Source organism: Lactuca virosa, chromosome 3, assembly GCF_052849685.1.
Source record: "Lactuca virosa cultivar CGN04683 chromosome 3, Lactuca_virosa_CGN04683_v6, whole genome shotgun sequence".
In the NCBI taxonomy this organism is placed as follows: Eukaryota; Viridiplantae; Streptophyta; class Magnoliopsida; order Asterales; family Asteraceae; genus Lactuca; species Lactuca virosa.
The window spans coordinates 63,895,835-63,923,115 of record NC_136428.1 but is presented as its reverse complement, the minus strand read 5'-3'; the positions used below and the strand labels follow the sequence as shown (position 1 = coordinate 63,923,115).

General features: G+C 36.6%; 1 protein-coding gene and 2 pseudogenes across 2 annotated transcripts; 1 reads left to right on the top strand and 2 right to left on the bottom strand.

The window, feature by feature from the left end:
- Positions 1-526: 526 nt before the first annotated feature.
- On the top strand, positions 527-1,805 carry LOC145165860 (uncharacterized). The gene is made up of 3 exons (XM_079084768.1): positions 527-668; positions 1,396-1,552; positions 1,662-1,805. The coding sequence occupies exons 1-3, from the start codon at positions 666-668 to the stop codon at positions 1,706-1,708; spliced, it is 207 nt and encodes a 68-aa protein (XP_078940894.1). The 5' UTR covers positions 527-665; the 3' UTR covers positions 1,709-1,805.
- A 43-nt stretch (positions 1,806-1,848) lies between these two features.
- Positions 1,849-3,395, bottom strand: LOC145165859 (F-box only protein 6 pseudogene; annotated as a pseudogene).
- A 19,898-nt stretch (positions 3,396-23,293) lies between these two features.
- LOC145162365 (pentatricopeptide repeat-containing protein At5g39680 pseudogene) lies at positions 23,294-26,591 on the bottom strand (annotated as a pseudogene). Its single transcript, XR_013739058.1, has 2 exons — positions 26,370-26,591; positions 23,294-25,857 (listed from the first exon to the last, which is right to left on the bottom strand). The product of XR_013739058.1 is annotated as a pentatricopeptide repeat-containing protein At5g39680 pseudogene (transcript).
- Positions 26,592-27,281: the final 690 nt, after the last annotated feature.

The following is a 27,281-nucleotide window of genomic DNA, read 5'->3' as shown; positions in this document are numbered from 1 at the left end:
TTTATTACGTTGTTTATTTTTTTCGATTTTATTAAAACTTATCAAACATAAATGGTCAATAACACTAATGGTGATCATATTCAAAGAATGATTGATCAAGAATAAATATATAGTAGACCTTCATGATCCAAGAATGACCTAGCCATCACAAAAAAAAAAAACTAATGGACTTTTTTTTTTTTAATTTGATAAGATAATAACTTTAATAAAAAAATCGTATAAAATGGTGAAAGATAATGCCATAATGGTTGTTCTTAACTTTAAATAAAAGAAAAACTACAACCGTCCTGACACAGGAGCAACGTTTTGTGGGGTTTGAACGCTTAAACGTTCAAGTTCGACCGGAGTTACTACAATCACGCGTATGCACGTCGGTTTCATCCAATAGCTGTATGACACGTTGTCAAGATACGTGTTTGAACCAATGGGGACGCTAGACGTTGAATACAGAATACTAGTCTTTCTATCTTTCGAAAGTCAACACCAAACTTCAACCTCCCCTTTCTGAAGCTTTAAATAATAAATATGCAACCAAAACCAAACCTGCACTGCATAGATAAAGTTTGTAAGCAAAGCATTATACTCTTCCGTGTCGTAGCCTCACCGGAAACAATAGCGATAACCTCGGACTTTCTCCGGCGTTTCTCCGATCTCCGTACACAATCATGGTAATGCTTATATGGATCTTAGTTTCTGCATTTTTTTTATTCATAATTCAACATCATTCTTTTACCTATAAGATCAAAACGACCTACTTACATTCTTCTGTGTTATCGCGGTAGTGCTTTGATTTTCATCCGTTTGTTTCTCGTTTCCTTCTCACATTGTAATACTATCCAATTTAGACAAAAACAAAATCTAAGGATCACGTTTGTAGTGCTGTTTTCGATATGGTTCCATTTGTTTTTGGAGTTTTAACTCTCAATCCAATTTTATCATGAATTATGGAAAAAATCGCTCAGATATCACCTACGAAGGTTTATGTTATTAGGTTGGATCCATCTGGTGTATACTGGTATTGCAACATAACATATTAAGTATGTTGTTATGAATCCTCTGTTATTAACCAAGGATGTAGTTTCGCATAGCCTTTCTTGCTCAATTTGATGATAAGCATTGCATGATTTTTTTTGAGATGATTATGTGTACCTTTGAAGAACACATCCAAATAAAATTGGAATGTATAAACTTTTAAAAATGAAAATGTGATAAAATAAGTTGTAGAGATTGGAAACATCAATGAAAGCATGTTCAGTATTAGAAATTAAAATAACCATCTACTCACTATCCCCTGTCATTACAATTTTTAATTGAAGGTAGTGAAACTTCAATTTTGATTACACAAGTCTAAGTCTAACAAACATCATTAATTTCTTTTGCATATTTGTGTTACAGACAACTTCAAAACGTCTTGCTGAAAGGAAGGTGGGGAAGTTCGATAAGAACATCAACAGGCGTGGATCTGTTCCTGAAACATCCACCAAAAAGGGGAATACCTATCCAGTTGGCCCTATTATGCTTGGCTTCTTTATATTTGTCGTCATTGGATCATGTAAGACTCACACTCACTCCATACAAAAATTCAAAATTTGACTCATTCTCTACTTGTCCATTGAGAAAAAAATTAATTCTAATTTTGCTTTTCTTGTACGATCATCCAGCTCTGTTTCAGATCATCAGGACAGCTACAACTGGTGGAATGCCTTGAAGATCCTCAAAATTTAACCATTTGTTAATTGTAATTTGTAATTCTCTTTTTTATCACACAAAACAAAACGCTGAAATATAAACCATTTGGGTTTTTACTTTTTTTTTTTTTTTTTTTTTTTTCATCTTCACACACCATAATTAATAACATGCACAAATGAAAATCGAAAATGGTCTGGAAATGAAAAATACAAGAATTTTAACGATATCATTATCAAGCCATTGCTGTTAAGGATGGATGAAACGCAGTCCCACAGGCAATCCATACTCCCTTCCGCACACAACCATTTACCTTCAACCATTCCTTCTTCAAAATATCATAAGTAATCAATCGATTTGTCATTTTGGATTCAAGAGAAAACATAACCAATCCTCCGTTACCCAAGCAAGACAACTTAACGTGCTTTCCATACAACTCCAAGCACAAAACATTTGGCATTCTGTCAACCTCCGTCCACAAGACCGTCATCTTCTGAAGCTCCCATACACAAACACAGCTAGCAGGACCCTTCGTCACCACCCCCACCATCATAATCCGTCCTCCACATTCCGTCAACGCATGGTCCCTCGATTCCGGCGGGAATGGAATCAGGTATTCCTTCCAAACTCCGGAATCCATTTCAAACGACACTATCCCATCCGGATCCGACCTTAGAAAATACAACCACCCATCTGCCGCCACAACCTGTAAAGTTAAGTTTAACGATAATGGTAGCTTGATACATTCCGGCATCGTTCCTAGGCGTTGCCACCTGTCGTTTCTGGAATTGTAAACCTCGTACTCGCCATTAGAGGAAAGCCACATGATCTTATAGGCCCCACTTGATTTTTCACTAATCATTCCGACAGCTACTCTTTGCCAGACTTTCGCCGATCTAGTGGGTAATTCTTTGAAGGAACTGGTTAGAGGGTTGCACACGTAGAAGGTTCTATGTCCGATGTCGAGAAAACAGAGGAGACCACCGGCGGAAGCCACCGGGAAAAAAATGGTGTTTGTGGGTATTTTGGGGAGAATCGGGTGGTGCCATTTTCTTGAGACTGGGTCGTACATAGCTCCTGAGTTGACGTTTTCATGCGTTATGGTGTAAAACCAAGGTTGGGGTGGCCGGAATTGAGAACACTGACTGGTGAAGCCGTCGGAAGTCAGTAAGGAGTTCCAGTTCCGGCAAACTGATCGGAAACGGAAGAATGCGGCGATCGGAAGTCTTGCGATGACAGCCTCGTATAGGTCGTCCGGGAAGTATCTCCAGATCTCTTCCATGGTCTCGTTTGATTTTGAACCACAAGTTTCGATTCGTTTTGGCTCCTTTGGAGTTCTCTTTGATTTCCTGGCTTTCATTAAATTAGAATCGATCTCAATAATTGGGTAAATATTAAATAAGGGCATAAATAGAAGAACCTGTCGTCATGAAGTTGTGATGGCCACGGCGGTGGTAGTGTCGTCGGAGGTTGAGAATGAAAGAAGTACGACGGCGGGGCAACTGGAGGCGGTGGAGGAGTAGGAAAACCATGGAGATCTACGAGGTCTTGAACTTGACTGATAAGCTGCCGGAACATTTGTTAACTCCGATATTTAGTGTTGTTGTTCTTTAGGTCTCCATGACTTATTCACAGAAAGCATTACAATTGAATTAGATTAAAATATTATGGAGATAGTGGATCACCAATCACCATAGAAACAAAGAATCTGATTAGTTGCTTACATGAATTTAAAGTATATAGCGACAGTGAACTTTTTGAATTGGATATTTTTTTAAAGAAAATTAGCCATTAATTTCATTTATTGTAGATCCAAGATGTTACGATTTAATTAACATAAAATCAAAAGCTTCTAATCTAGCTAATTTCATTTATTGTAGATCCAAGATGTTACGATTTAATTAACATAAAATCAAAAGCTTCTACTCTAGCTATACGAGGTATGTTGATTAAAAGTTTGAGATGAAAGATATAGCTCAAGAGTATAAATAGGGTTGAAGTCTTGGATTAGACCGGACGGTATGGGTGAATGAAAGATGAGTGGAAGCGGGAACCGCACCCAAGAACACCACACTCTGACTGTGGTTTAGGGGTGAGGGGAAGATACCCCGCTCCCTCTCTCTTCCTTCCATGGTTCGTGTTCTTGACAAACAGATGTGCAAATGATTTGGTTCAGATCTTCCATGATGTATTGAGAGATCTTCCATGATGTATTGAGAGACAGAGGTTACCATCTCTTCGCTAATGCCATCGACACTTCCGACATCAACAACGATATCAAATCCAACAACTTCACCTTATTTGCGCTGATGTCTATCTATTAAGAGCCTTTTGCTTGGTGAGAATTACTTTCCTACGCTCATAACCGGTCATAATATTCTCGTCGGACAACATCGGGAACCAAAATCATTGATTACAGTCGGAGGTGTTCAATTGTTGTTCCTGGTGTGTTGTATGGTGTGTGTGTGTGTATATATATATATATATATATATATATATATATATATATATATATATATTTCTGCACATATTAGATGGTATTCTCGAGTTCATACCTCATTTAAGAAGTTCACTTTTGAATGTGTTGATTGGTTGGTCAAAGTTTTTTTATGTCGTATAGACGTGTGTATTTATATGAACCTCATATGGAGAAAAAATGAGTGTCTCTTGAGTCGATTATGATGAAGTTTAATCTTAAGTTGTTTGAAGAAGAGTGGTGGTTGGTTTCTGCAAATGGGGAGCTACAAAAAGCTTTGTGGAAGGAAGAAGAGGATAGGTGAGATGTGAGGTAGATTTTAGTTTTATTTTATTTTTTAGTGAAAAAAGTCTCATCCATTGTTTTGAAAACCGGACCGGACCGGCCGGTTGAACCAGAACCGGTCGTTGTTTCGGTTCTTTACCCCCGAAAACGTTCGTCCCTTAAACCGAAAAAAACACCGGTTTTCTTCGACCCGCGGTCCAACCAGGCCGGTTCAACCGCCTTGAGAACCGGTTTTATTTATTTATTTTTTGTTTTCTCAAAAATCATCGGGAAAAAGCTATCTTAATCGAGTATCAACCGAAGAGAACCACCGATTGTCGTTTGCAACCCAAACTCTAAACCTAATGTCGACTAACACAATCGACTAAAGAGAAAAGTACCTCCGATTTTCAATTTCTCCTTGTTCGAAATCATCACAGTGACACAGAAGGCAAGGATTTCTCCGATTTGTACTCCACCATTGGCGACTCGGCGAGGATTCCTTATGATTTCCACCACAGTCTACACTTCCATAATACAAAGGTAAAGTAGTCGACACTTCCTATCAGGGTATCACTGTTTCTCTTTTATATATACTAAAACTAAATGCCTATATATGGCTCCTGTGTTGGGGTCAGAACTAGGGATGAAAGTGGGTCCAAATCGGACCGGATGGACCCGGACCCGGAAAACCCGGAACCGGTTAACGGGATTTTGTAGAACCGGAAACCGGACCGGTATATAGGAACCGGTTCCGGTTCGGTTCCGGGTATGGTTCCGGGTAAAGTGGGTCTAGAACCGAAAAACCCGGAAACATCAAAGTGGGTAGGTTGGAACCGGATAAAGTGGGTTTAGAACCGGAAAACCCGGAACCGGTTAACGGGATTTTGTAGAACCGAAAACCGGACCGGTATATAGGAACCGGTTCCGGTTCGGTTCCGGGTATGGTTCCGGGTAAAGTGGGTCTAGAACCGAAAAACCCGGAAACATCAAAGTGGGTAGGTTGGAACCGGATAAAGTGGGTTTAGAACCGGAAAACCCGGAAAAACCGGAATTTTTTGGTAATTACTTACTACTTAGTGGGTTGAACTTTGAAAATTTTCATATTGATATCCCGACTTTGGGGGACTATAACTCATTGAATATGAAACCAAAATTAACAAAATTATAGTCTAAAATCATGTACAAACTCTAAAATACACTCTGAAAAAAACCGCATGTTAATTTAACTTTAAACGAATGAGATATGCATGTGTTAACATTTTCACATAATACACAGTACAAAAACAAATATCTGAAAAGTTGAAAATTTTCAGTTTTGATATCCCGACTTCGCAGGACTGTAAATCATTGAATGTTAACCCAAAAATGACAAAATTATAGTCTAAACTCATGTACATACTGTAAACTACAAGTTGGAAAAAACCACATGTGAATCCGACTTCAAACGAATTAGATATGCATGTTTTAAAACTTTCACCGAATACAAAAAAACTGAAAAACTAAAAATTTCCAGCTTTGATATCTCGACTTTCGGGGACTGTAAATCAATGAATATAAAACTAAAAATAGAAAATTTATAGTCTAAAATCATGTACAAACTCTAAACTATATGTTGGAAAAAACCGCATGTCAATCGGAGTTGAAACGAATGAGATATACATCTTTTAAACGTTTCACAAAAACCGGTTCCGGTCGTAAAAGTGGTTCCGGTTTTTAGACCCGGTTTAGCCGGACCCGATGGACCCAAAACCGGATTACCCGGAACCCGGATAAAGCCATTTTTTAAACCCGGAACCGGAACCGGTTCTATATATTCCGGTTCTAATGGTTCCGATTCCGGTTCCGGTCTGGTTTTCCGGTTCTGAATCTCATCCCTAGTCAGAACTATTTTCAGAATCATAAAACATTTGGAGCTTTTCTACGGTTAACATTGATGTTGGTGATGTAATATCATCAATATTATTTAAGTGTAATAGGATTAAATTTGTTGACCAAAAGTGATATTGTTAAATATTGAACAAGTTAGGATGGTGCAGGAGTGTACACTTGTTCAAATTTTCAAGATTCAAAGCACAATGTTATTTGGGGGTGAAGCCCCTAAACGAACGGGGTCCGGGTGCAACACCCTTGGGAGCGGAGTCCAAGATGCAGATCCCCTAGTTGGGGTCGATTTTTAGAAAATGGACTCATTTTGACCAATTTCCCTGAGATTTATTTATGACAGGTCCAATAACCTCTAATATCTGAAAATACAAATACTAATATCATCATTATTAATAATAGCGGAAGCAAATAGAAATTTAAATAAACACTTGGAGCGTTACATATTCTTCAAAACTTGTTGTCGTCTTCAAGTCCGAGTCTTATCCTTCCCCTTGCCTTTGCAACTCACTACGTTATTTACTGGGTTGCGCACATTTAAAGTTTCTAATGGGTAAGCCTAGGGCCTAGTGAGTTTGTGGTTTTCATGCACATTAACGTCGATAAAATAAAAACAATGCAACAATTTATCAATATAATTCTTTTCATTTTCGTTCCACCCTTGGTCACACACTTAGGGAACTACTATCATTTCCAGGGAACGAGTCCCTCCCTGGGCACAAAAAATATGCTTATGGCTAGTTAATCAAAGCATAAACTCTCTGCCGCATACTCACACCCTGTATAAAAGCTAATAATAAGATCGTGTAATTAATACACATGTTCCCTATATATGTGTCATCCATCCTTTTCACCATTTACATGAAATAGTTCATAAAGTCCACATAAATATTTATAACAATAACAACGATAACATGTAATTGCAAATAAATTAGAAACAACTTTTCATGCAATCAACCACAAAATTCACATGAAACTTACCTTGTTGGCGTTAGGTCTTAATCAAAATTTGTCACGCTACACACATCCTACATTTAACCAACTCGATTTTCTAAGGCGGCAATCCTAGAAACGTCTTACGTGATCATTTTGGTTCAACCATCCCCGTTTCTTGTCCAACCAGCTAATAGTAATTATAAACGTTGATTATGATTTTTTTTTCGTAACCTTTTTGAATAAATTATAATATTTCCTCCCATAGAATTATTACTCTAAAATGGATAATAAAAACTTAATGATAGTCTTTTCGAGAGCCCTTCCGATAGTCTAAAAGAAAGTAAATTAAATCTTTAAATAAAAAGTTTAAAGGCAAAAATCAAATATATTAAAGCCGTAAGAAATCAGCAAATTATTAAAACTCAAGGGCTAAATCTGCACCTTTCGATTTCTTTTGATTACAGCCTGAAGTAAATAAAACTAAAAGCTAAGGGGTGTAAAGTGTATATTTTTTTTTTCTAATTACTCGAAATGGTACGTCTTTTGGTGTGAAAGCATGTAGACCAAATGACGCAACGGCTCGGCTCTACCATGTATTTTGATTTTATCTTGGAAACAAACTTTTTAGTGACCTGTTAATTTAATCCCTTTATCTTTACTAGCCAGTTTCGATGACTTTTAGTTAATTAAAAAAATCCACTTCTCTCTCTCTCTCTCTCTCTCTCTCTCTCTCTCTCTCTCTCTCTCTCTCTCTCTCTCTCTCTCTCTCTCTCTGGGTTTATAGGGAAGAGATCTACTGTATTGTGATCACCACAAAAATATAGGGAAGAGATCTACTGTAGATATTGTGATCACCACAGAAATAGCAATGGAAGTACATTAATATCAATAAAATGGTGGATTAAAGAGATTTGTGATAATTAATAGACCCACACTTCCATCCAAAAGCATAACAAAGCATAACAGAATCTTCATCTACTACGATCATTGCATGACCTACACCATACTCGAAGTTTCTAAAGCAAACCAGTTAAGAGCATCAGGATTGAAGAAGTGAACGTGTTGATGGAAGGTAAATGAATGGAATGAGTAAATCTTTCACCACCATCCTCGGCCAATCTCTGTTCACAAACAGGCGCCATGGTATATGGTGATTCGCCAACAGCTACTGCTGCTGTCACTTTCTTCCTACCAAAATGACAGACGCTGCTAGTAATACATTTGACATCTTGCTTTTTGATGTTAGTGAAATCTGGAAGTGCAACATATTCAACATCAAGCTTCGCCGAAAGCAGCTACTTAGGGAGGCGTGACTTGGATGTTGGTCGTGTCGGCAATGCCGACGACAAGGCTCGATTCTCGTCCATGTCTCTTCGACGAAGAGATTCGAGCATTTCCTCCAAAAGAACTCTTAGCTACCAGGGGTGGAGAAAGTAGCATTTGTTTCAGAAATTACAACACCACACTCTCGAGTTGAATTCAAAAACCCCTAAATTAACATATAAACTAAAATCATTATGCTTCAAAATTGAAACGATGTCGATGATAACGACATTGCTGAAAAAACTCTATGAACCCTAATCTAATCCAAGATCAATTGATCAAAATTAAACAATCATCGACCCTAATTTCACAAACCAATTTCGAGATTCAATCTTTCTAAAACTCTCCTATGAATCCCAAACTAAACGGCTAAAGATTCCCTTAATTTTTAGGATTTTGACGAAAGAAAATATGTATATGAACCATAGCAGGAGTGAAGGATTGGGGTAGGGCGAATTCAAAATTGGTGTTCTTGATGCATATGAACCAAATGTAAGAAGTCAATGTCTATTTGTCAAATGGGTAACCAAGTTACTCCTTCATTTTGTCAAAAGAAACCAAATCGACCCAGCAAAAAACAGTTTGTTCCCTTAAAAGGCATGAAAAAAAATTAGGGACTGAAAGGGTAAAATCGAAATACATAGTAGGGCCGTTGCGTCATTTTCCCAAACTTAAAAGTGGCCCCAAGAGCACTCATCTTTTTCTAGTTGACCAACAGGTCAATTTATAAGCTTTATAATAATGATTTTTTTATTTAAAGAAAATTTGATTGAACATACTCTCGACCCACCCATCAAACTTACACTCAACAAGCAAGCCCATCTAATATGTCCTTGGAAGACATTGTAAAAAGCCTCGCTACTAGCACTCAAAGCTTCAAACAAGAAACTAAGGCTAGCATAAATAAAAATCTTGGAGCGATAAATGACACAAGTAGCTCAAATCGTAAGTAGAATGGAATCACAATGCAAGTTACCTTCTCAAACCGAGAAGAACCCTAAACACAATGCATATGCTATTACCTTGAGAGATGGAAAAAGCTATGATTACCCAAGAATGTTGTTAGGTGCATTTCATGCATCCATTTTGTAGTTTTACTCCATAAAAGTGCATTGCATTTAGGCTTAAACTCATGCATTTTGCATGTTTTTCGGGATTTTTCATGAAACAATTTTTTTCACACACTTTTGTGATATTTCAGGGACTTTTGGAGGTAGGATCTTACTTGAAGAGATGAATAAGAGATATAGATGAAGTTTCGGGACTTGCGGAGCACTGAGGAGGAAGATATCAAAGAAATGAAGATTTTGGCCATTCAGAGGTTTACACAGTCGTGTAAATGGAAGCCTTGTGTTTACACGGGCCGTGTAAACGCATACTCTCGAGCATTGTACTTTGAAGGCCTGACCAAATTGTGCAACGTACTTTTTGTGTTTACACGGCCGTGTAAATGGTAGTGTTAATTTACACGGGCCGTGTAAACGTGGTCGTAAGTTTAAAGCAATTTTTCTTCTTTCTAAAAGGGTGTAACCGGTTCCAGGAGAAGAAAAGTCGATTTTGGGAGTTCTAGAGGTGATTTCTGGAGGATTTGGAAGACAGTTGTTACTTGGAAACACTTGGATTTCATTTGGATTTCAATTTGTAAGACTTTAATTTAAATTTCTAGGTTTGTGCTTTGTTCAAGTCATGAGTGGCTAGAAACTTAAACTCTCCAACTTCATGTATTGACTATTGTGTGTGTGAATTCAATCATTTGACTTGGTGTTTGTTTTAAATGCTATCTAGTGAATTTGATTTTGTTTTAATTGAAAGTTTGGTTTCAATTTTAGTTCTTTTTGGCCAATTGAGTTAGGGTTGATTCATTCAAGTTAGCTATTATGCAAAATCCGTAATTGTTTTGTCATATAGAACAAGTAACAAACACTAAATTGAATTTTCTTAGAATAATTCTGGTGTAAATCAAATTCACACATTCTTATACTCCCAAGCTTATGAGGAGTATTGAATGTTGTTGGTAAAATTCACACAAAGCATAATGCAATCTTTCCACCTAATTCTAAGAACTTGTTTAGATTAGATTAGTTAGATTAGAATTAATCAAAGAGCTTTTTTTGATTAATTAAAATGATGAATATGAATTGCTAGAGCTTGTTAGCATTTCTAAATACCAACTTAGATAAAATTAAACAAACATCATTTCATGCTTTGAATCACATCGCTAATTAGTCTTGCATTGAGTTGGAGTATTTTATAAATCTTGAGTTTATTTTATTTGATCAATTGTTTACTCATAACTACAGTCTTTTGTTTGAATTAAACCCCCTCTCTTTTGTGATCTCATTTGTACCTTACGCAAAAAGGGTATAAGCATTTATCTCGTGTCTCTGTGGATCGACCCTACTTACCTTGTATTACATTTTTAGTACAAAGTAGTAGTGTTTAAGGAGTCATTTATACCCCTTTATTTGTTGGCTATTGACACGCCTAACAAATGCCAACCAAAGAGGAGGAAGAAAAAGAGATTGAAGTAGAGAAAGTTGTTAAGGAGGATGATAACAAAGACATTTCAAAGCCAAAGAAGCCAATTGACACCAAGGTGAAAGTCACTCCAACCCTATTTCCCTCGAGGCTAGCAAGCACAAAAAGAGAGTGAGAAGATGATAAAATCATGGCGATGTTCCGAAAGTTTGAAAAAAACATCCCTCTTTTAAGGAACTTTGCACATCTAAGAAAAAATTTAAAGGAAATTAAACAGTAAAAGTAAGGAAAAATGTGTCAGCGATGTTACAAAAACAGTTACCCAAGAAATGCAAGGACCCGAGTGTATTCACAGTTCCTTGTAAAATTGGTAATCTTTTTGTGCCACATGTTATGTTAGATCTCTGGGGCATTGTGACATCCCCATTTTTACGGCCAAAAAAGACCGATTTCGTTTATGCTTTTTTAAAATAAAATCAGAGTAATCCTTTGATTAAAAGAGTTGCGGAATTTGTTCCCAAAACAAGATATGATAAGAATCTATCAAAGCATTTCTTAAAGAAATGTATTTTGCATTATATAACAAAAATCTCGGGATGTCATGTTCCGATACAGACCAAAAGCATAAACAGTACAAAATAGACCTTACAACAGTTATTTACAAATATTGATCTATAATCCAAAATATCTTGATAAGTTATCCAACTTATGCTCTGGTGTCACTACCTGTAATACAAAGAAAAACTGAGTGGGTCTGGCTTGGGAGCCTGGTGAGCATATAGGGTTTTCAACCCACAATGATATTAATTATTATATTTAATCATCAAACAAACAACCCAATTACCCATCCCCATTATCTTCTTTATTTCTTAAGGATTTACTGTAAGAATCAACTATCCTTTATTCATTCATTCCTAAGGATTGATCTAAGGAATTGACACAAAGTCCATTGCTACCCGAGGTTCCTATAACAAACACTGAATCCATAGCTGTCAAGGTTCATCTACACAGTACTAAATCCATAGCTACCAAGGTTCATCTACACAGTACTAAATCCATAGCTACAAAGGTTCATCTACAAAGTACTAAATCCATAGCTACCATCGTATTTATATAAGGCACTAAGTCCATAGATGCCAGGGTTTGTAGAGTACACTGGTGAACATCAAGTCCACAACACCTATAGGTTGCGAGCCTGCTAGTGTTCCATAGGACTGTCTAGAATAGTCTGTGGTTGTCATCCCTACTCTGCTGAATGACGGGGCCATCGTTTGGGTAAAGGTTTCACTTATTTTTCACCTGTCACCCTCATCTCATGATCTAAATCATCTTTCGTCTCATCCTCAAACTCATCTTTCATCACACATCAACTATTTCGTCTACCCATGTTCTACCCAACATATTTGTAGATATAAATTTCATATACAGTTTACACCATTTAAAAACTTATATAAAACATTCATTCAACATCCATCTCAAGTAAACAAACAATGTATAAACACATAGCACATATTTCATAGCAAATACTTCATATCTATGTGTTAGAAGAAAGTAACTACACACTCACTTGATTAGACGATGCTCAGTCAGCACTACGACTCTTCAAGTACTATTCTTTTGATGTAACCGGGATATCTTCACACACCGGGCTTCTCGCGGGCAGAGCTTCGGCTTGAAACTCTTTTCTTATCGGGATCTTCGGAGCGTCGGGACTCACTTCGGGTATCGGAGATGATACTGGGACTTCAGGGGGTTAAAAGATGGCTAGAGAGGGTATCGAGAGTGAGAGAGCGAAGGAATTAGCAACTATGGCCGGCTGCCCTTCGGTTTCTACTTATAGGGCCATTTTTCTGGATTCACGTCGTGAATCTCAAAATTCACGTCGTGAGTTAAGTCAGGCATAGGTCATTGCGTTCGTCATCAGTCCACTTGCTCTGGAAGGCGTCACTTCTGAGTTCACTTCGTGAACACTGTGTTCACGTTGTGAATTCTGACATAGTGTCGGGGTTTGTGCCCCGAACTTCAGAAATTCATATCTTTCGCATACGAGCTCCGTTTTCGACGTTCTTTATATTCACGCGTAGGTGAGATTATGCTCTACAACTCTCGTTTAGACTCCGTCAGCTAATTTTGATTTTAACTTTTATTATATTATTTTTAGTAGGTCAGGACAGGAAAATTCCGTTAGGAATTCACAACTCCTTCATCTGATGTCCGTTTTCGTCTGTCTTTTTACCGTTGGACTACTATTGACGAAATCTTCGATTCTCGTTTAGATTGTTTCGGCTAGAAACCACTCGATCTCATATTCGAACTTTGGGTTGCATACTGCTAAGTCGAAACTTCGAAAAATCATAACTTCCTCATACGAAGTCAGATTTAGACGCTCTTTTTATGCATGCTCTCGGTTTAACGTATTCTACGACTTTTGCTTAGATCACTAATGCTAAATATCGCTCTATCGCAAATTCACTATTTACGTCACGCAGTTTCGTACCGGTTCTGTCATGAAACTTCGACAGGTCATAACTTCTTCGTTATAACTCGGATTTCGGCATTCTTTATATATCCGGAATCCTTGTCACGATCACTACAACTTAGTTAAGATTATTCATTCTAAATAATATTTTATCAAAAAGTCACTTTTGATGCTTATCGTCTCTAAATTGACTAGCCCGGATCTACGGGCGTTACATGCATCAATTAATGTCTTGACTTATTTATGTTACAAAACAATGGGAATTGGACCTTCAACCAAAACCGAAGTCATAATACAACTTGTCGACCGATCTTTAATACACACAAAATGTGTATTGGAGGACGTGTTAGTGCAAGTTAATGAACTTGTATTTCCTGCTAATTTCTATGTCTTGGATATCGGTGATTAAAACACCACACAATTAAGTTCCATACTTTTGGGAAGACCCTTAACGAGTACTGAAAATACAAATTTAGATGTTGCTAATGGTACTTTGTCTATGGAATTCAATGGTGAGGCGATCAACTTTAACATCTTTGAAGCTATGTGTTATCTTAGTGATATTTGAGTTGTCTATCCAAGATGTGTTAACCACCATCTTGAGCAAGCACATTGATGAGATATAGATCAAAAACTTGGTTGAGAAGTATACTTTAGAGGATGTGTTGATTGACACTTTGAAAAAGTAAAAGGATGTTATCGGTTGGACCATAGCAGACATAAAGGGGTTGAGTCCATCATTATGCATGCAAAAGATATTGATGGAAGAGGATTTGAATCCAAATCGTGGAGCTCATATGAGACTAAAACCACCAATGATGGAGGTGGTATAGAAGGAGATCATGAAACTCTTGAACGCAGGTGTAATCTATCCCATTTCTGATAGTAAATGGGTTAGTCCCGTGCAAGTTGTCCCAAAAAAGAGTGGAGTTACGGTTGTCAAAAGCTCCGAAAGGGATTTGGTACCCTCCCATGTGCAAAACAAGTAGAGGTTTTGTATAGATTATAGGAACTTGAATGCTTCCACCTATAAAGACCATTTCCCTTTGTCATTTATTGATCAAATGCTTGGAATATTGGTTGGGATGTTCTACTATTGCTGCCTTGATGATTTTTTTGGTTTTCATCAAATTATGGTTGCCTCGGAAGACCAAGAGAAAGCCACATTTACATGTCTCTTTGACACTTTCGCATATAGACAGACGCGTTCTCTTTGGTTTGTGCAATGCACCCACGGCCATTCAAAGAGGATGATAAACATATTTTCATAATATGTTGAAAATATCACGGAGGTTTTCATGGATGATCTCATAGTATATGGAGACTCTTTTGATAAATGTTTACAAAACCTCACAAAAATTTTACAAATGTGCATCGACACAAACCTAGTACTTAATTATGACAAATGTCATTTTATGGTTGACAAGGGTTTGATACTTGGACATGTAGTGTCACAAAAGGCTTAGAAGTTGGCAATGCCAAATTCAATGTCATTAAGAGTTTACCATACTCGACAAATGTTTAGGAAGTGCGTTATTTTCTTGTCCATTTAGGTTTTTATCAACGTTTCATCAAAGACTTTTCCAAAATCACGGTTCTTATGTGCCAACTTCTACAAAAAAGGTTGAGTTTGATTTTAATAATGCATATAAATATGCATTTGATCGTTTGAAGGACTTATTCACATCCACCCCCATCATTCATCCACCGAATTGGGATCTCTCATTCAAAATTATGTGTGATGCTAGTAATACCATAGTTGGGACGGTTTTGAGACAAAAGGTGGATTAGGCTCATCACATCATCTATTATGCGTCCAAGACCCTTGATAGTGCACAAAGCAATTACACCACACTAGAAAAATAATTGCTTGATATTGTTTTTACACTAGAGAAGTTCCACCAATATCTCCATGGAACCAAAGTCATCATCTACTCGGACCACACTTCAATAAAGCATTTGTTGACTAAGAAGGATTCAAATCTAAGATTAATATGGTGGATGTTGTTATTGCAAGAGTTCGACATCGAGATCAAGGACAAAAGTGGAAATGAGAACTTGGTTGCAGATCACCTTAGCCGCATCGTTCCACCTGAAGATGCAATACTAATATGTGAGACATTCTTAGATGAGCATTTGTTTGTTACCAAAAAAGCACCATGGTATGCGGATATTGCCAATTACATGGACACAAACCAATTTCCCTCAGAATTCATGCGTTGGCAAAAAGATAAGATCAAGGAGGCAAAGAGGTATGTTTGTGATAAGCCATACCTATGGAAGTATTGTGCGAATCAAATGATCTAAATGTGTGTTGATCAACATGAGGTACAATCTATACTTAAATTTCGTCATTTCTATGCTTGTGGATGTTACTTTGGACCCTAAAGGACAACTAGAAAGATATTAGATAGCGGATTTTATTGGTCTACCATATTTCATGATGCCTTTGTGTTATGTGCACATTGTGATAAGTTCCAAAAATGCAGGTCCATAGGTTCTAGGAATCAAATGACCCTTACCCCCATCTTAGTTTGTGAAATATTTGATGCGTGGGGCATTGTAGCACCCGCAAATTCGATTCTCCTTTCCATTTTTTTCCTTAATCTCGATATTGAGCTCTTGTAATATCAATATCCACCATATTAATCTCGGATTTGAATCCTTCTTATTCAACAAATGCTTTATTATAGCATGGTTCGAGTAGATGATGACTTTGGTTCCTAAGAGATACTAACAGAACTTATCTAGTGCAAAAAAATATCAAACAATTCTTAGTCTGTTGTGGTGTAGTTACTTTGTGCACTATCAAGGGTGGGTCTTGGACGTGTAATAGATGACGTGATGAGCACGATCCACATTTTGTCCCAAAACCGCCCAAAATACGCTATTACTAGCATCATGCATAATTTTGAATGGGAGATCCCAATTCGGTGGTTGAATGATGGGGTTGGATGTGAACAAGTCCTTCAAACAGTCAAATGCATTGCTACATGCATTATTAAAATCAAACTCAGTCCCTTTTTGTAGAAGTTGGCACATGGGCACCATGATTTTGGAGAAGTCTTTGATGAAACGTCGATAAAAACTTGCATGACCAAAAAAAGAACGCATCTCCCGAACATTTGTCGGGTATGATAAACTCTTAATGACATCAATTTTGGCATTGTCAGCTTCTAAGCCTTTTTGTGACACTACATGTCCAAGTATCAAGCCCTTGTCAACCATAAAATGACATTTTTTCATAATTAACTACTAGGTTTGTGTCAATGCATATTTGTAAGATTTTGTAAACATTTATCAAAAGAGTCTCCATATATTGTAAAATCATCCATGAAAACCTCCATGATATTTTCAACATGTTGTGAAAAAATGCTCGTCATGCATTTTTGAAAGATCGTGGGTACATTACACAAACCAAAGGACATGCATCTATACGTGAAAGTGCCAAAGGGACACATAAATGTTGTTTTTCTCTTGGTCTTCTGGGGAAAACGAAATTTGATAAAAACCATAAAAACCATCAAGGCAGCAATAACGGGGCTTCCCGACCAATCTTTCAAGCATTTGATCAATGAATGATAAAGGGAAATGGTCTTTACATGCGGAAGCATTCAACTTCCTATAATCTAGACAAACTTTCCAATCGTTTTCACGGATGGGTACCAAATCCACTTCGAAGTTTTTAACAACTGTAACTCCAATCATTTTCGGGACAACAAGCATGGGACTTACCCATTTTTTATCAGAAATGGGATAAATTACACCTACTTTCACGAGTTTAATGATCTCCTTCTTCACTACCCCCATCATGGGTGGGTTTAGTTTCATTTGAGCTTCGCAGGTTGGCTTAAAATCCTCTTCCATCAATATCTTTTGCATACATAATGATACAGTCAACAACTTTCATTTAGACTCCATCAGTTAACTTTGACTTTATTTTTAAAGTTATATTTTTAATAGGCTTAGACTGTTAAAGTCTGTTAAAAATTCATAACTCCCTCATCAGACATCCATTCTCGACTGTTTTCGATAGGTTTTATATCCACGTGTAGTTATCGACGTGTAGTTATCGACGAGATCTACAACTTTCATTTAGACTCTGTCGGCTAATTTTGACTTTATTTTTAAAGTTGTATTTTTAATATGCTTAGACTGTTAAAATCCGTTAAAATTTCATAACTCTCTCGTCCGACGTCCGTTCTCGATTCTCTTTATATCGACGGACTCCTATTAACGAGATCTTCGATTCTCGTTTAGATTGTTTCTCCTAATAATCGACTGATCTTAATTTAAGTTTTTGAGCCGTATACTGTTACACTGAAACTTCAAAAATCATAACTTTTCTCACAAAGTTAGATTTGGACGTTCTTGATATGTAGACTCTCAATTTAACGACTACTACGACTTTTGTTTAGATCTCTTAGGAAGTAATTCATCAAAAATTCACTTTTTACGATACGTAGAGCCGTACCGGTTTAATTGCGAAACTTCGAAGAAGCATAACTTCTTCACACGAAGTCGGATTTCGGCGTTCTTTATATGTACGAAATCTTTGTCACATATACTATAACTTTGTTTAATACTATTTATCCTAAATAATCTCATATCAAAAATTCATTTTTAACGCTTAATAAATCTTAATTGACTAGCCCGAATCTGCGGGAGTTACAGTCATCACCCCCTTAGGATGATTACGTCTTGGAATCATCAGCAAAACGGGGTTCGTATAATGACTCCACATGTTACCTTTCCCTTCTAGGAAATAATCGTAACTCTTATGTCTTTTCTACTGAGTATCTAACTTTAGGACTTTTTGACTGCTGGCGGTGCTCAATCTTGCACCCGTTTTTTATCCTATGTTGGACTTTCAATCGTAACCTTCGAGTTACAAACTTGATCCTTATTGGAGACTCTTGCTCCTTCTTAAACAGACTGAACCCTAGATAAGGTCTTTACTTTGACTACCGTAACAGACCGATGGGTCATGCATCTAATGACCTTTCATCATATGATGCAATGGCTAGACTCATGTCTTTTTGAGTCAGACTCCAACGTGGATGATACCTTCCTTCATGTTCTAATGTGATATAATCACTTATAGCAGGTAGCAATTCTAGCTACATGATGCTTAGCCTTAACAACGGTTGTGATACTTCTGTCGATCGCTTTGATTATCCTTTCCTTTAGCCTCTTGACTTGAGTCGGATACTACATCGAACATGGTTCTCTGAACCAATTAACTTATTTCGCAGACTTATTCTCGAGTCGAACTCGATTTGTTATGACCACTAGGGTCGGAATAACAGTTATCTTCGTAGTCATTATCGAAACGATGGTAACGACGGAAACAAACGAAACAAACTCAACTACTAATGCCTTAGTAACCTTGTGACTTTCCCTGATCTAAGTGAGAGTCATGTGCTTCCGGTAGTATAGACATCTACTACCTTTCACACAAACTCATACTTGTCCCAAGAATTGTCTCACAATTCACCACGTCACCACACAAGAAAATCATATAGCAACTCAACACATCGGGTATGTAACATATTCAAGGATTATATTATTTCTTGAAAGCAATTACAAGATTTATTTATACTATATGCCCATTACATTAGGCCACACAGTATAATACTACTTATTTATTTCCTTCCCTCAAGTACTCCAAACAAGCAGCTCCAAATTCCCGTCCTCTTGCTTCCTCATCAAGTATCATGTCGTATGCTCTAGCCTTTGGCTTTGGCGGCACATTTGTCGTTGTAGTCCCTTCCTTCAGGAAGTCCTGCTTGAAGTGTCCTTCTTTACCACACTTAAAGCATATTTTTTTCTTGGTCGGGTATTCATTGACATAGTGACCTGTCTTCCCACATTTGATACACTCTTAGGGACTCATACATATATTAAAAAATCTAGAAGCCAATTTGTAGTTGTAATAAATACTATGTTGTCGGCCTACTCTAAATTTGGGTATTTGAAATATGTGATACAACTTAGATAAATTTGAAGACACGCCATCTGATATCAGACAAAACAGTGTGTACGTAACTCATGGATTGGTGGATGAAGCGGTTAAATTTTTAGAGCAATCACTGGATGGAGTCTAGACGAAATTATATTGCTATCACTTTTGGATGTTTTTGGTCACACGGAGAAGATAGAGAAAGTAGTAGAAGTATATACAAGTATGTTTAAAAGACATGGTTCCCACAAAGCTCGAAGCATTTTGTTTGTTTGGTAGATGCTATATGCAGATCTAGCAAGTTTGACAATGCAACTCTATTCATTTCATTAGTAAAGATTCATGATCGTGATGTATTTTGGAGAACACTACCTATTTAGGGTGACATCTATTATGATGTTGAAGTTGGCTTTTGGGGCTTGGATAAAATTTCTAACTTGAATGTTGAACATTTTAGGATTATAGGACACTTATTCTTCAAGATGAAAAGATACTTAGACTAATAAGAGAACGGTGAACGCCCATGGAGCAGCATTTGAACAAGGCTGAGTTATGATGAATACAAACAAGTCAACACCTAAATGGCTTTTGATCCGATGTGGTAGTCCACATAGAGTCTTTACACGAGGGCTAATCTAAGAAAAGTTAATACCACCATGTAACTTAGGTACATCATTTCATCATCAAAAATTTAGTAATATATCCGATAGTATGTGTAAAAATGGTTCTCAATGTAGCATAAGAGTAATACGTGACCGATTAAACCGACTTCTGTTAAGTAATGAAGCTTGTGTGGAAAAAGGGCTAAACCGGGAACAAGAACAACCATTGCTAAAATGACATCAACAACTATAAGCTTGCAGAAGGTTTTAATGACATGCCTGCGAGACAGATTGAGGTTCCAAAAATTATGTAGGACAAACCATGTCACCATTAAGCTCCTGAGTATTAAAAAGGGGAAATAAGATAAGATGACAGACTCTTTTTTGTGAAGAATTGGGCTAGATAGAACCCAGCTACTGCAGGGTGTGGAAGGAACTACAACATAATAATGAAAAATTAATAGTACTTGACAACCGATCAAATTTGCATGTACAAAATACCTACTAAAAGGAAACATTTCAAAGTTAAAATGTTGATGAATGTGAACTAATCTAAGGAAATTGGTTGGGTTCTTGTTGGTTTGGATCGGACATGATACAAGATCAAAACCTATACAGGGTAAGAAAAAGTTTGTGTGGATGTTAATTAAAGTAGCTGTTTTAAGATGTTTGGTCCAAGTGATTAATTTTGGCTTAGTTTTGTTTAAACCTTAAACACACTTTGATCGTTACTTAATATGGTTGGACACTTATTAACTAGCCACTTGGAAGAAAATTGAAGGGATTGACAGCTCAGATTCTTATAAAAAGCAATGCCCATTACTGGGTGAAGAGAAAAAGACACCCAGAATTACTTTTAATAACCAAACAAAACTTACAAGGTAAAGCATAACTTTAAAATCGTGAAGGCGCAGTTGAAGGAGAAAGGCATGACATAAATAAAACATAACCTTGATATGAAGAAGAAAAAAGAAAAATAGCAGTTGACTGAGAATGACATACCAACACATGAAATCCTACAACGATTGCTCCGGCAGTGCTCACAAAGACGGCCAAACCAGTGAAGGCCAATGAACCGGAAACATCAGCAATCATGCCCATTTCATAAGCACCAACACCAACCCTCCAAGCATGGTTGCGGTGAACAGAAGATAACTCAATTCCCAATGAACTTGAATATAACGAGCAAAAGAATAGAAAGTAACCCTGACCTCCAAGCAAATGACAACGATACTTGAATACTTTTCAATCCACTTCTTGCTTCAATTTGAAGGATGAAACGCGAGGACTATAGTACAGCCAGTAGAAATACAGTTAAATGTCATGTGATAGTAGGAAGCACTTACCATACCAACAGCAGAGACAGTTGCCCAGTTGAAAAGAACCGAAGCTATGAAAGGGATGCAAGCAAAGAGAAGGCGTTCGAGAGAGAGGACGATGGTCGGGAGCTCGATTTGAATCCATTTAAACTGAAAGGACGCCCAAATGCCAATTAGAAAATTAGCCAGGGCGGATATGAAACAGGCAAGCAGGCCGATAGGAATCGAATTGAAGGTCATGAACAAAGACAAACTGAAGGAGAAAGTGATTTATTTGTGCAATTATGAGAGAAAACCAGACGACGAAAAAAGGAGACGGAAGTTGAGCGAATCGAGAATGTATGCGATTATAAGGCCTAGGGTATTGGGGCGGCGACGACGGGAGGAGGAAGGTTTCCCATGGCACAAGCGCGAAAGCGATCCTACCGTTGAGTTAAAAATATGTCTCCAACAGACTTGAATCCTCAACCTGGGAGGGCAACACCCGGTACCTCTGGACTAGAAGCCATTTAGTTTGAAAAGTCCTTTTGAAATAGGTTTTTGGTAAAATGAAGGTTGTTACAAAAATCTAGTTTTCGGAAAAATCATAATTTAAGTTAATAAGTCATTTTTACATATAATGATATAAATTTTTTTACATATAATGATATAAAAGCTACTCAAACACTTTTTAACTAATTGACTCGATTGATTTTTCCAACTATAAAAGTTAATCCAAACATTTTTTTTATAAACTTATGTTTTTAAAAACCATAAGTCAATAAGTTCTTTTGCCAAAAGTCCTTTTAAATTTTAAAAAACAATCCCAAACACCATTTTAATTGAGAAATGGGATCTGAGTGCACTGTCGTCGTGAGGAGTTAAGTCGGAAATGAAAATAGTAGTTGGTTTGATAGAGAGTGTTGGGTGTCACACGCCCCTTCGCGGCTGTTGGATTACAATTTCATGTGACCCACCACACATCTACAAACGTTGATTTTTTTTCTTTTTTAATCGACATAATATTCTACTCGTAAACTTGAGACACTTCTTAGAGTTATGTCAAAGACCCTTTAGTAACTTTTTCCTTTTTATCAGAAAATCATGACACTAGCACCCAATTCCATTTCCATAAATTAGGTTGACGAAAAAATATATTTGGTGATTATATAAGTGTTTTTCAAAATAACTAATCATTGATCATTATCATGTTATGATTATGATCATAACATGATCATGATGCATGTAAAGCAACAAAAAGAGACATGCATCGACAATTATCATATTAAGATACTCTAAAAAAATCAAGAATCATCATATTTATGATACTCTCTAACGACATATATACATAAAAAAGAACATTGAATATATTGCTTCTCATACTAAAATTTTAAAATATGAGATTGAGGGCTGCTTCCATTAATGCATCAAATGCTGACTTTCAATTCGTACACAATAGTTTTTATCCGTACACAACATTTTATTCTTAATATAGTTATACAATACAACATTTTAAAGCATAAATTGTTATGTATGGAAAAATTTTGTTGTGTACGAATCAATTTCATCTAAAAGTGTTTTCATTTGTCTCTATTAAAATTCAATTAATTAAGTGTCCCCTAAACCAATCAATTAGCACTTCATTGAAATGGATCTAACAATTTTTGCACAATGTGGGACGCCACATCTAAGTAAATGCAATGCAATAATCTCTCCTGCTTCAGTTCTTATACACAAAAACGGAAGAATATTATTTCGTAACTGAAAGTTTGTTTGACTCAAAAGTCAAACTTGATATAAGGTACTTGGACCTGTAATCTGTAAAGAAGAAAATGCATGATGTAATGAGTACAGTTAGAATAATAAGCAAAAGCAAATCAACCCTAAAAACTATTAGACAGAAAATTCATCACAACAATTCAAAATTTGCATGAGTATCAGGGATCTCCTTAATTAAGATCTGCATCCACAAAGAGTAGAAAGGAAACAATCTCTACAAGGAAGAAGGAGTTGCTGTAAGGTGGTAGTGGTAGTGGTAGTAAGCTTAAAGTTGTTGTACGAGTTTGTAATAGAGCCAGGTTCAAGTTATAATTAAACAATTGAAATATTGAATAGCATACATCCAGCAATTGATATGTTACTCGTATTTTCTCGGTCTATATCTATAAAAAGCAAAATGGTAAATAAAATCCTTCGTGTCTCCAATTGGCGGCCTATGCATATAAACTATGCAAAATAATTCAATCACCAATTAATTTTTTAGAATGATGCATACCGGATCACTAGTGATGACTTTAAAAAGACTAGATCATGCTTTATTTATGTAAGTGAAGCTTAAGTTGTTGAAAAGTTAAGTTGTAATCATACTATACCTACAAGAGGGAGGTTTGTATCGGGTGCATGCAAGTTGTTCCTCATCATATATATATCACCAATAATCTGCACAGGAGCAACGTCCATCTTGGAAGGTATGGAATTGGTAGGCGTCTCTCACCATTATCAACCTATCTTCAGAGCTCGAGATTAATTTCATAAGATTGTGGCAATCATTAGATATCTTCCCTGAGTCCTTAATGATATGGATTGGTATCATTTTATCTGTGGTCGATAGGGCATAAGCTAATCCAAGCTCTTCGCAGTGATAACCATCTATATTATCTCCCTTCATTCCATCCTGATCAGGACGAATTTTAATATCAGCAAACAACTGCTTCATGAATTCATGAATCTCAATAAATCCTGGATCTCCATTGTCTACCGAAACAAGTGAAAATGTTTCATTATCGGTTTCCATCCAACCACCCCCACGCTCTTCTTTTATATCCATCAATTCACCAACTTCTGTGACTCCACAACACTTACACACCTTATTTGCCACGTCATCAGGGATCAACTCTGCAACTCGGATGCCTAGAGTATAGTTTTGATGAGCACGACAAGCACTGAGCAAGGTTGTCCAAGCAAAGATATCCCATTTGCTTGGTGTTGATAAAATGAAACTTAAAGCTTCATTTAGTTATCCAGCCTTGATTAGCATGTTAATGATACACATATAGTGCTCTAAACCAGGTTTGATACCCTTCTGTTTCATTAACTCGTACAAATAGTAGAACCCTTCTTCCACAAGCCCCACATGTCCACACGCACTAAGAACACCCACGAAAGTCTCACAGTTAGGATCTTCCCCGAATTCCAACATTTCTTGAAACAATGCCAACGACTCGTTACCAAGGCCATGATAGCAGTATCCACATATCATCATATTCCAGGTTACAATATCACGATAATTAGTCATATCTAAAAACACCTTTTCCGCAGCTTTAGTGTCGCCAGTCTTTGAGTACATGTTAATCAAGGCATCCTCGACAATCTTATGACCATTGAATCCAGTCTTCTCTGTAAGTGCATGTAACATCTTTCCACATCTCATAGAGGATAATTGAGCACTAACAGTGAGTAGGAGAGAAAAGGTAGATTCGTTTTGAACAACATCCTCATATTGCATTTTAAAAAACAGCTCGAACGACTTCTCAAAGGACTTCTCGAAGGACTCGTGTTCCGAGTAAGCAACCAACATTTCTGTGTATATATCCGTGTTTCGAGGTTCAAACATGTCAAAAACTTTTCTAGCACTTAAAATCTCTCCACATTTTGCGTACATATTGATCATTGCTCTGCATACAGACTCATCAAACTCAACATCACTATTTAGCAGCTTGATGTGAACTTGACGCCCCAAGTCTAAATCTACGAGGCGAGCACAAAGACCAAAAATTACAATATAAGTAGCTTTGTTCCACTTCCACACCATATCTTCTTCAGCCAACATTCTCCTTGAGATAATCAATGCCTCATCCAAGTAACCTTTTTCTATAAGTCCAACCAAGATATGATTATAACTGCATGTATTCAATTGCAATCCAGGGTTACTAAGTAAAGCCTCCATAGCCCCTACCACGTCTGACAGCATGGAATACAAGCGTACAAGTGCAGTTTTCACGTACTGATTGAACACTAATCCAGATTTAAACAGGTACCCATGACACTGCCTGCTTAATGAAAGGTACTTAATGTTTAAACAAGATGAAATCACCAATCCAGATATATACTCGTTAGGCAGGCAAGAGTCATTGTGATCTGAAATCATTGATTTAAACAATCTAACAACTTCAAAATCAGACCCATTTTGGAAATTCCCCGACATTAGAGCATGGCTTGCAGATTTCAGTGGTTCGCATTTTGAGTAAAGATTGATCAGGGCATTAATCTCGGGTGTGTCATCTCGAGAGCACTGATCAGACACTATGAAACGAGATTGAATTACTTTGCTGAACTCAAGGTTTTTAGTCCCGCCTATATATCTTAGGAGCTTACCATTTTGCTGTCGAAAAAGACTAGGGAAAAGTGTTGGCCGCATCAGGACAGACATTACTATAAATCCACCTCTGTTGACCGATCCTTGTTTAATACTGTATAAAATTTGACATAGATTAGATACTTCCATTGACTGTGAGAATTTATGTTAATTAATCATTGTTGTATTATGATCATGTTTCTTATATCAAAACAGCTACAAAATGAAAATACTTATCCTAAAAAAAGAATAGACTATACAAGACTGAGTTAACCCAAATGGTTGATTTTATTAGGCTGTTTCAAATGCGGAAATTTTCCGGGTACCGGATTTTGATATCCAAATCTCTATCGGAAATTTCAGAAACAGATTCCGCTAGCAAACTCAGATAGCTGAAATTTCTATCATTTTCGTCAATAGAAATTATTCAGGTGTATCAATCCCATAGATGTATTTGATGCAAAATTAAGTATTTACTCATAAAATTCCCAAAAATAAGTCATCATGTTATGCTAGCAAGCAAAGAAAACAACAAAAACCAAAAATAAGTCATCATGTTACGCTAGCAAGCAAAGAAAACAACAAAACAACATACATAATTAAAGTGGTTCGGTCGATGTGACCTACGTCTACATGGAACATGAAAACTCTTTTCTTCACTTTGTTTGGGGTCTGGTATTCATTCAGATCACCAAATTCAAGAATCAAGAAACAACAACACAAAAAAGAAAGATCTGATCTTAAAAACCACTTAATTCAAATGAAATTGACCATTCGTCTCAAGATAACGTCAATTTGAAATGGCTAGTCTGTGTGAAAGATAAAGATGATGAAGAATTTGACTAAAAATATTTTTCTTCTTCATTCTCTTAAACTAATGCCAATGCATCGAAATAAACAAGCTAAATGGCTAAAGATAGCAAAACATGGAGATAACGCTAAGGACGATAAAAACATGGGCTTATTATAATAAATAAATAAATACATGAAAAACTAAAAAGCAGTAAATTGTAATCGTACGTAGAGCTAATTTAATGCAGGAATCGGCCTTAGAGCCTCGGACACGTATAGAAGCACAAAAGTCTTACTCTTGAAAATCCTTATAGATGAAAACAGAAGTACGTACGTGGGACAATAGCATGATTATGTTCTTAAAACTTTCTCACTAACTTATGCTGGCATACACACAAGCGAAATTGAGAAGGCAAGAATCAAGAGCACTAAATAAAGATTATGATTTAACAACCGGTTAATCCAAAAAAATCAGAAAAAGCCTTACTCTCAAAAGTGATTATAGATGAAAAACAGAAGTACCTGGAGCAATAGCATATACTTAACTTTCGCAGACATATACATACGTATCGCTGCAGTGACGGAAGCGAAGGGTGAGGCGAAATTTAACCTACTAGATTGTGCCTGCGTAAACCAGCCGCAATTAATTAGTAGCTTTCTAAAGAATTGTTTTTTAGAAAAATAATTATTAGATTTTATTAATAATTATTATGTAATAAAAAATTATCATTTTTAATTAAAATATTA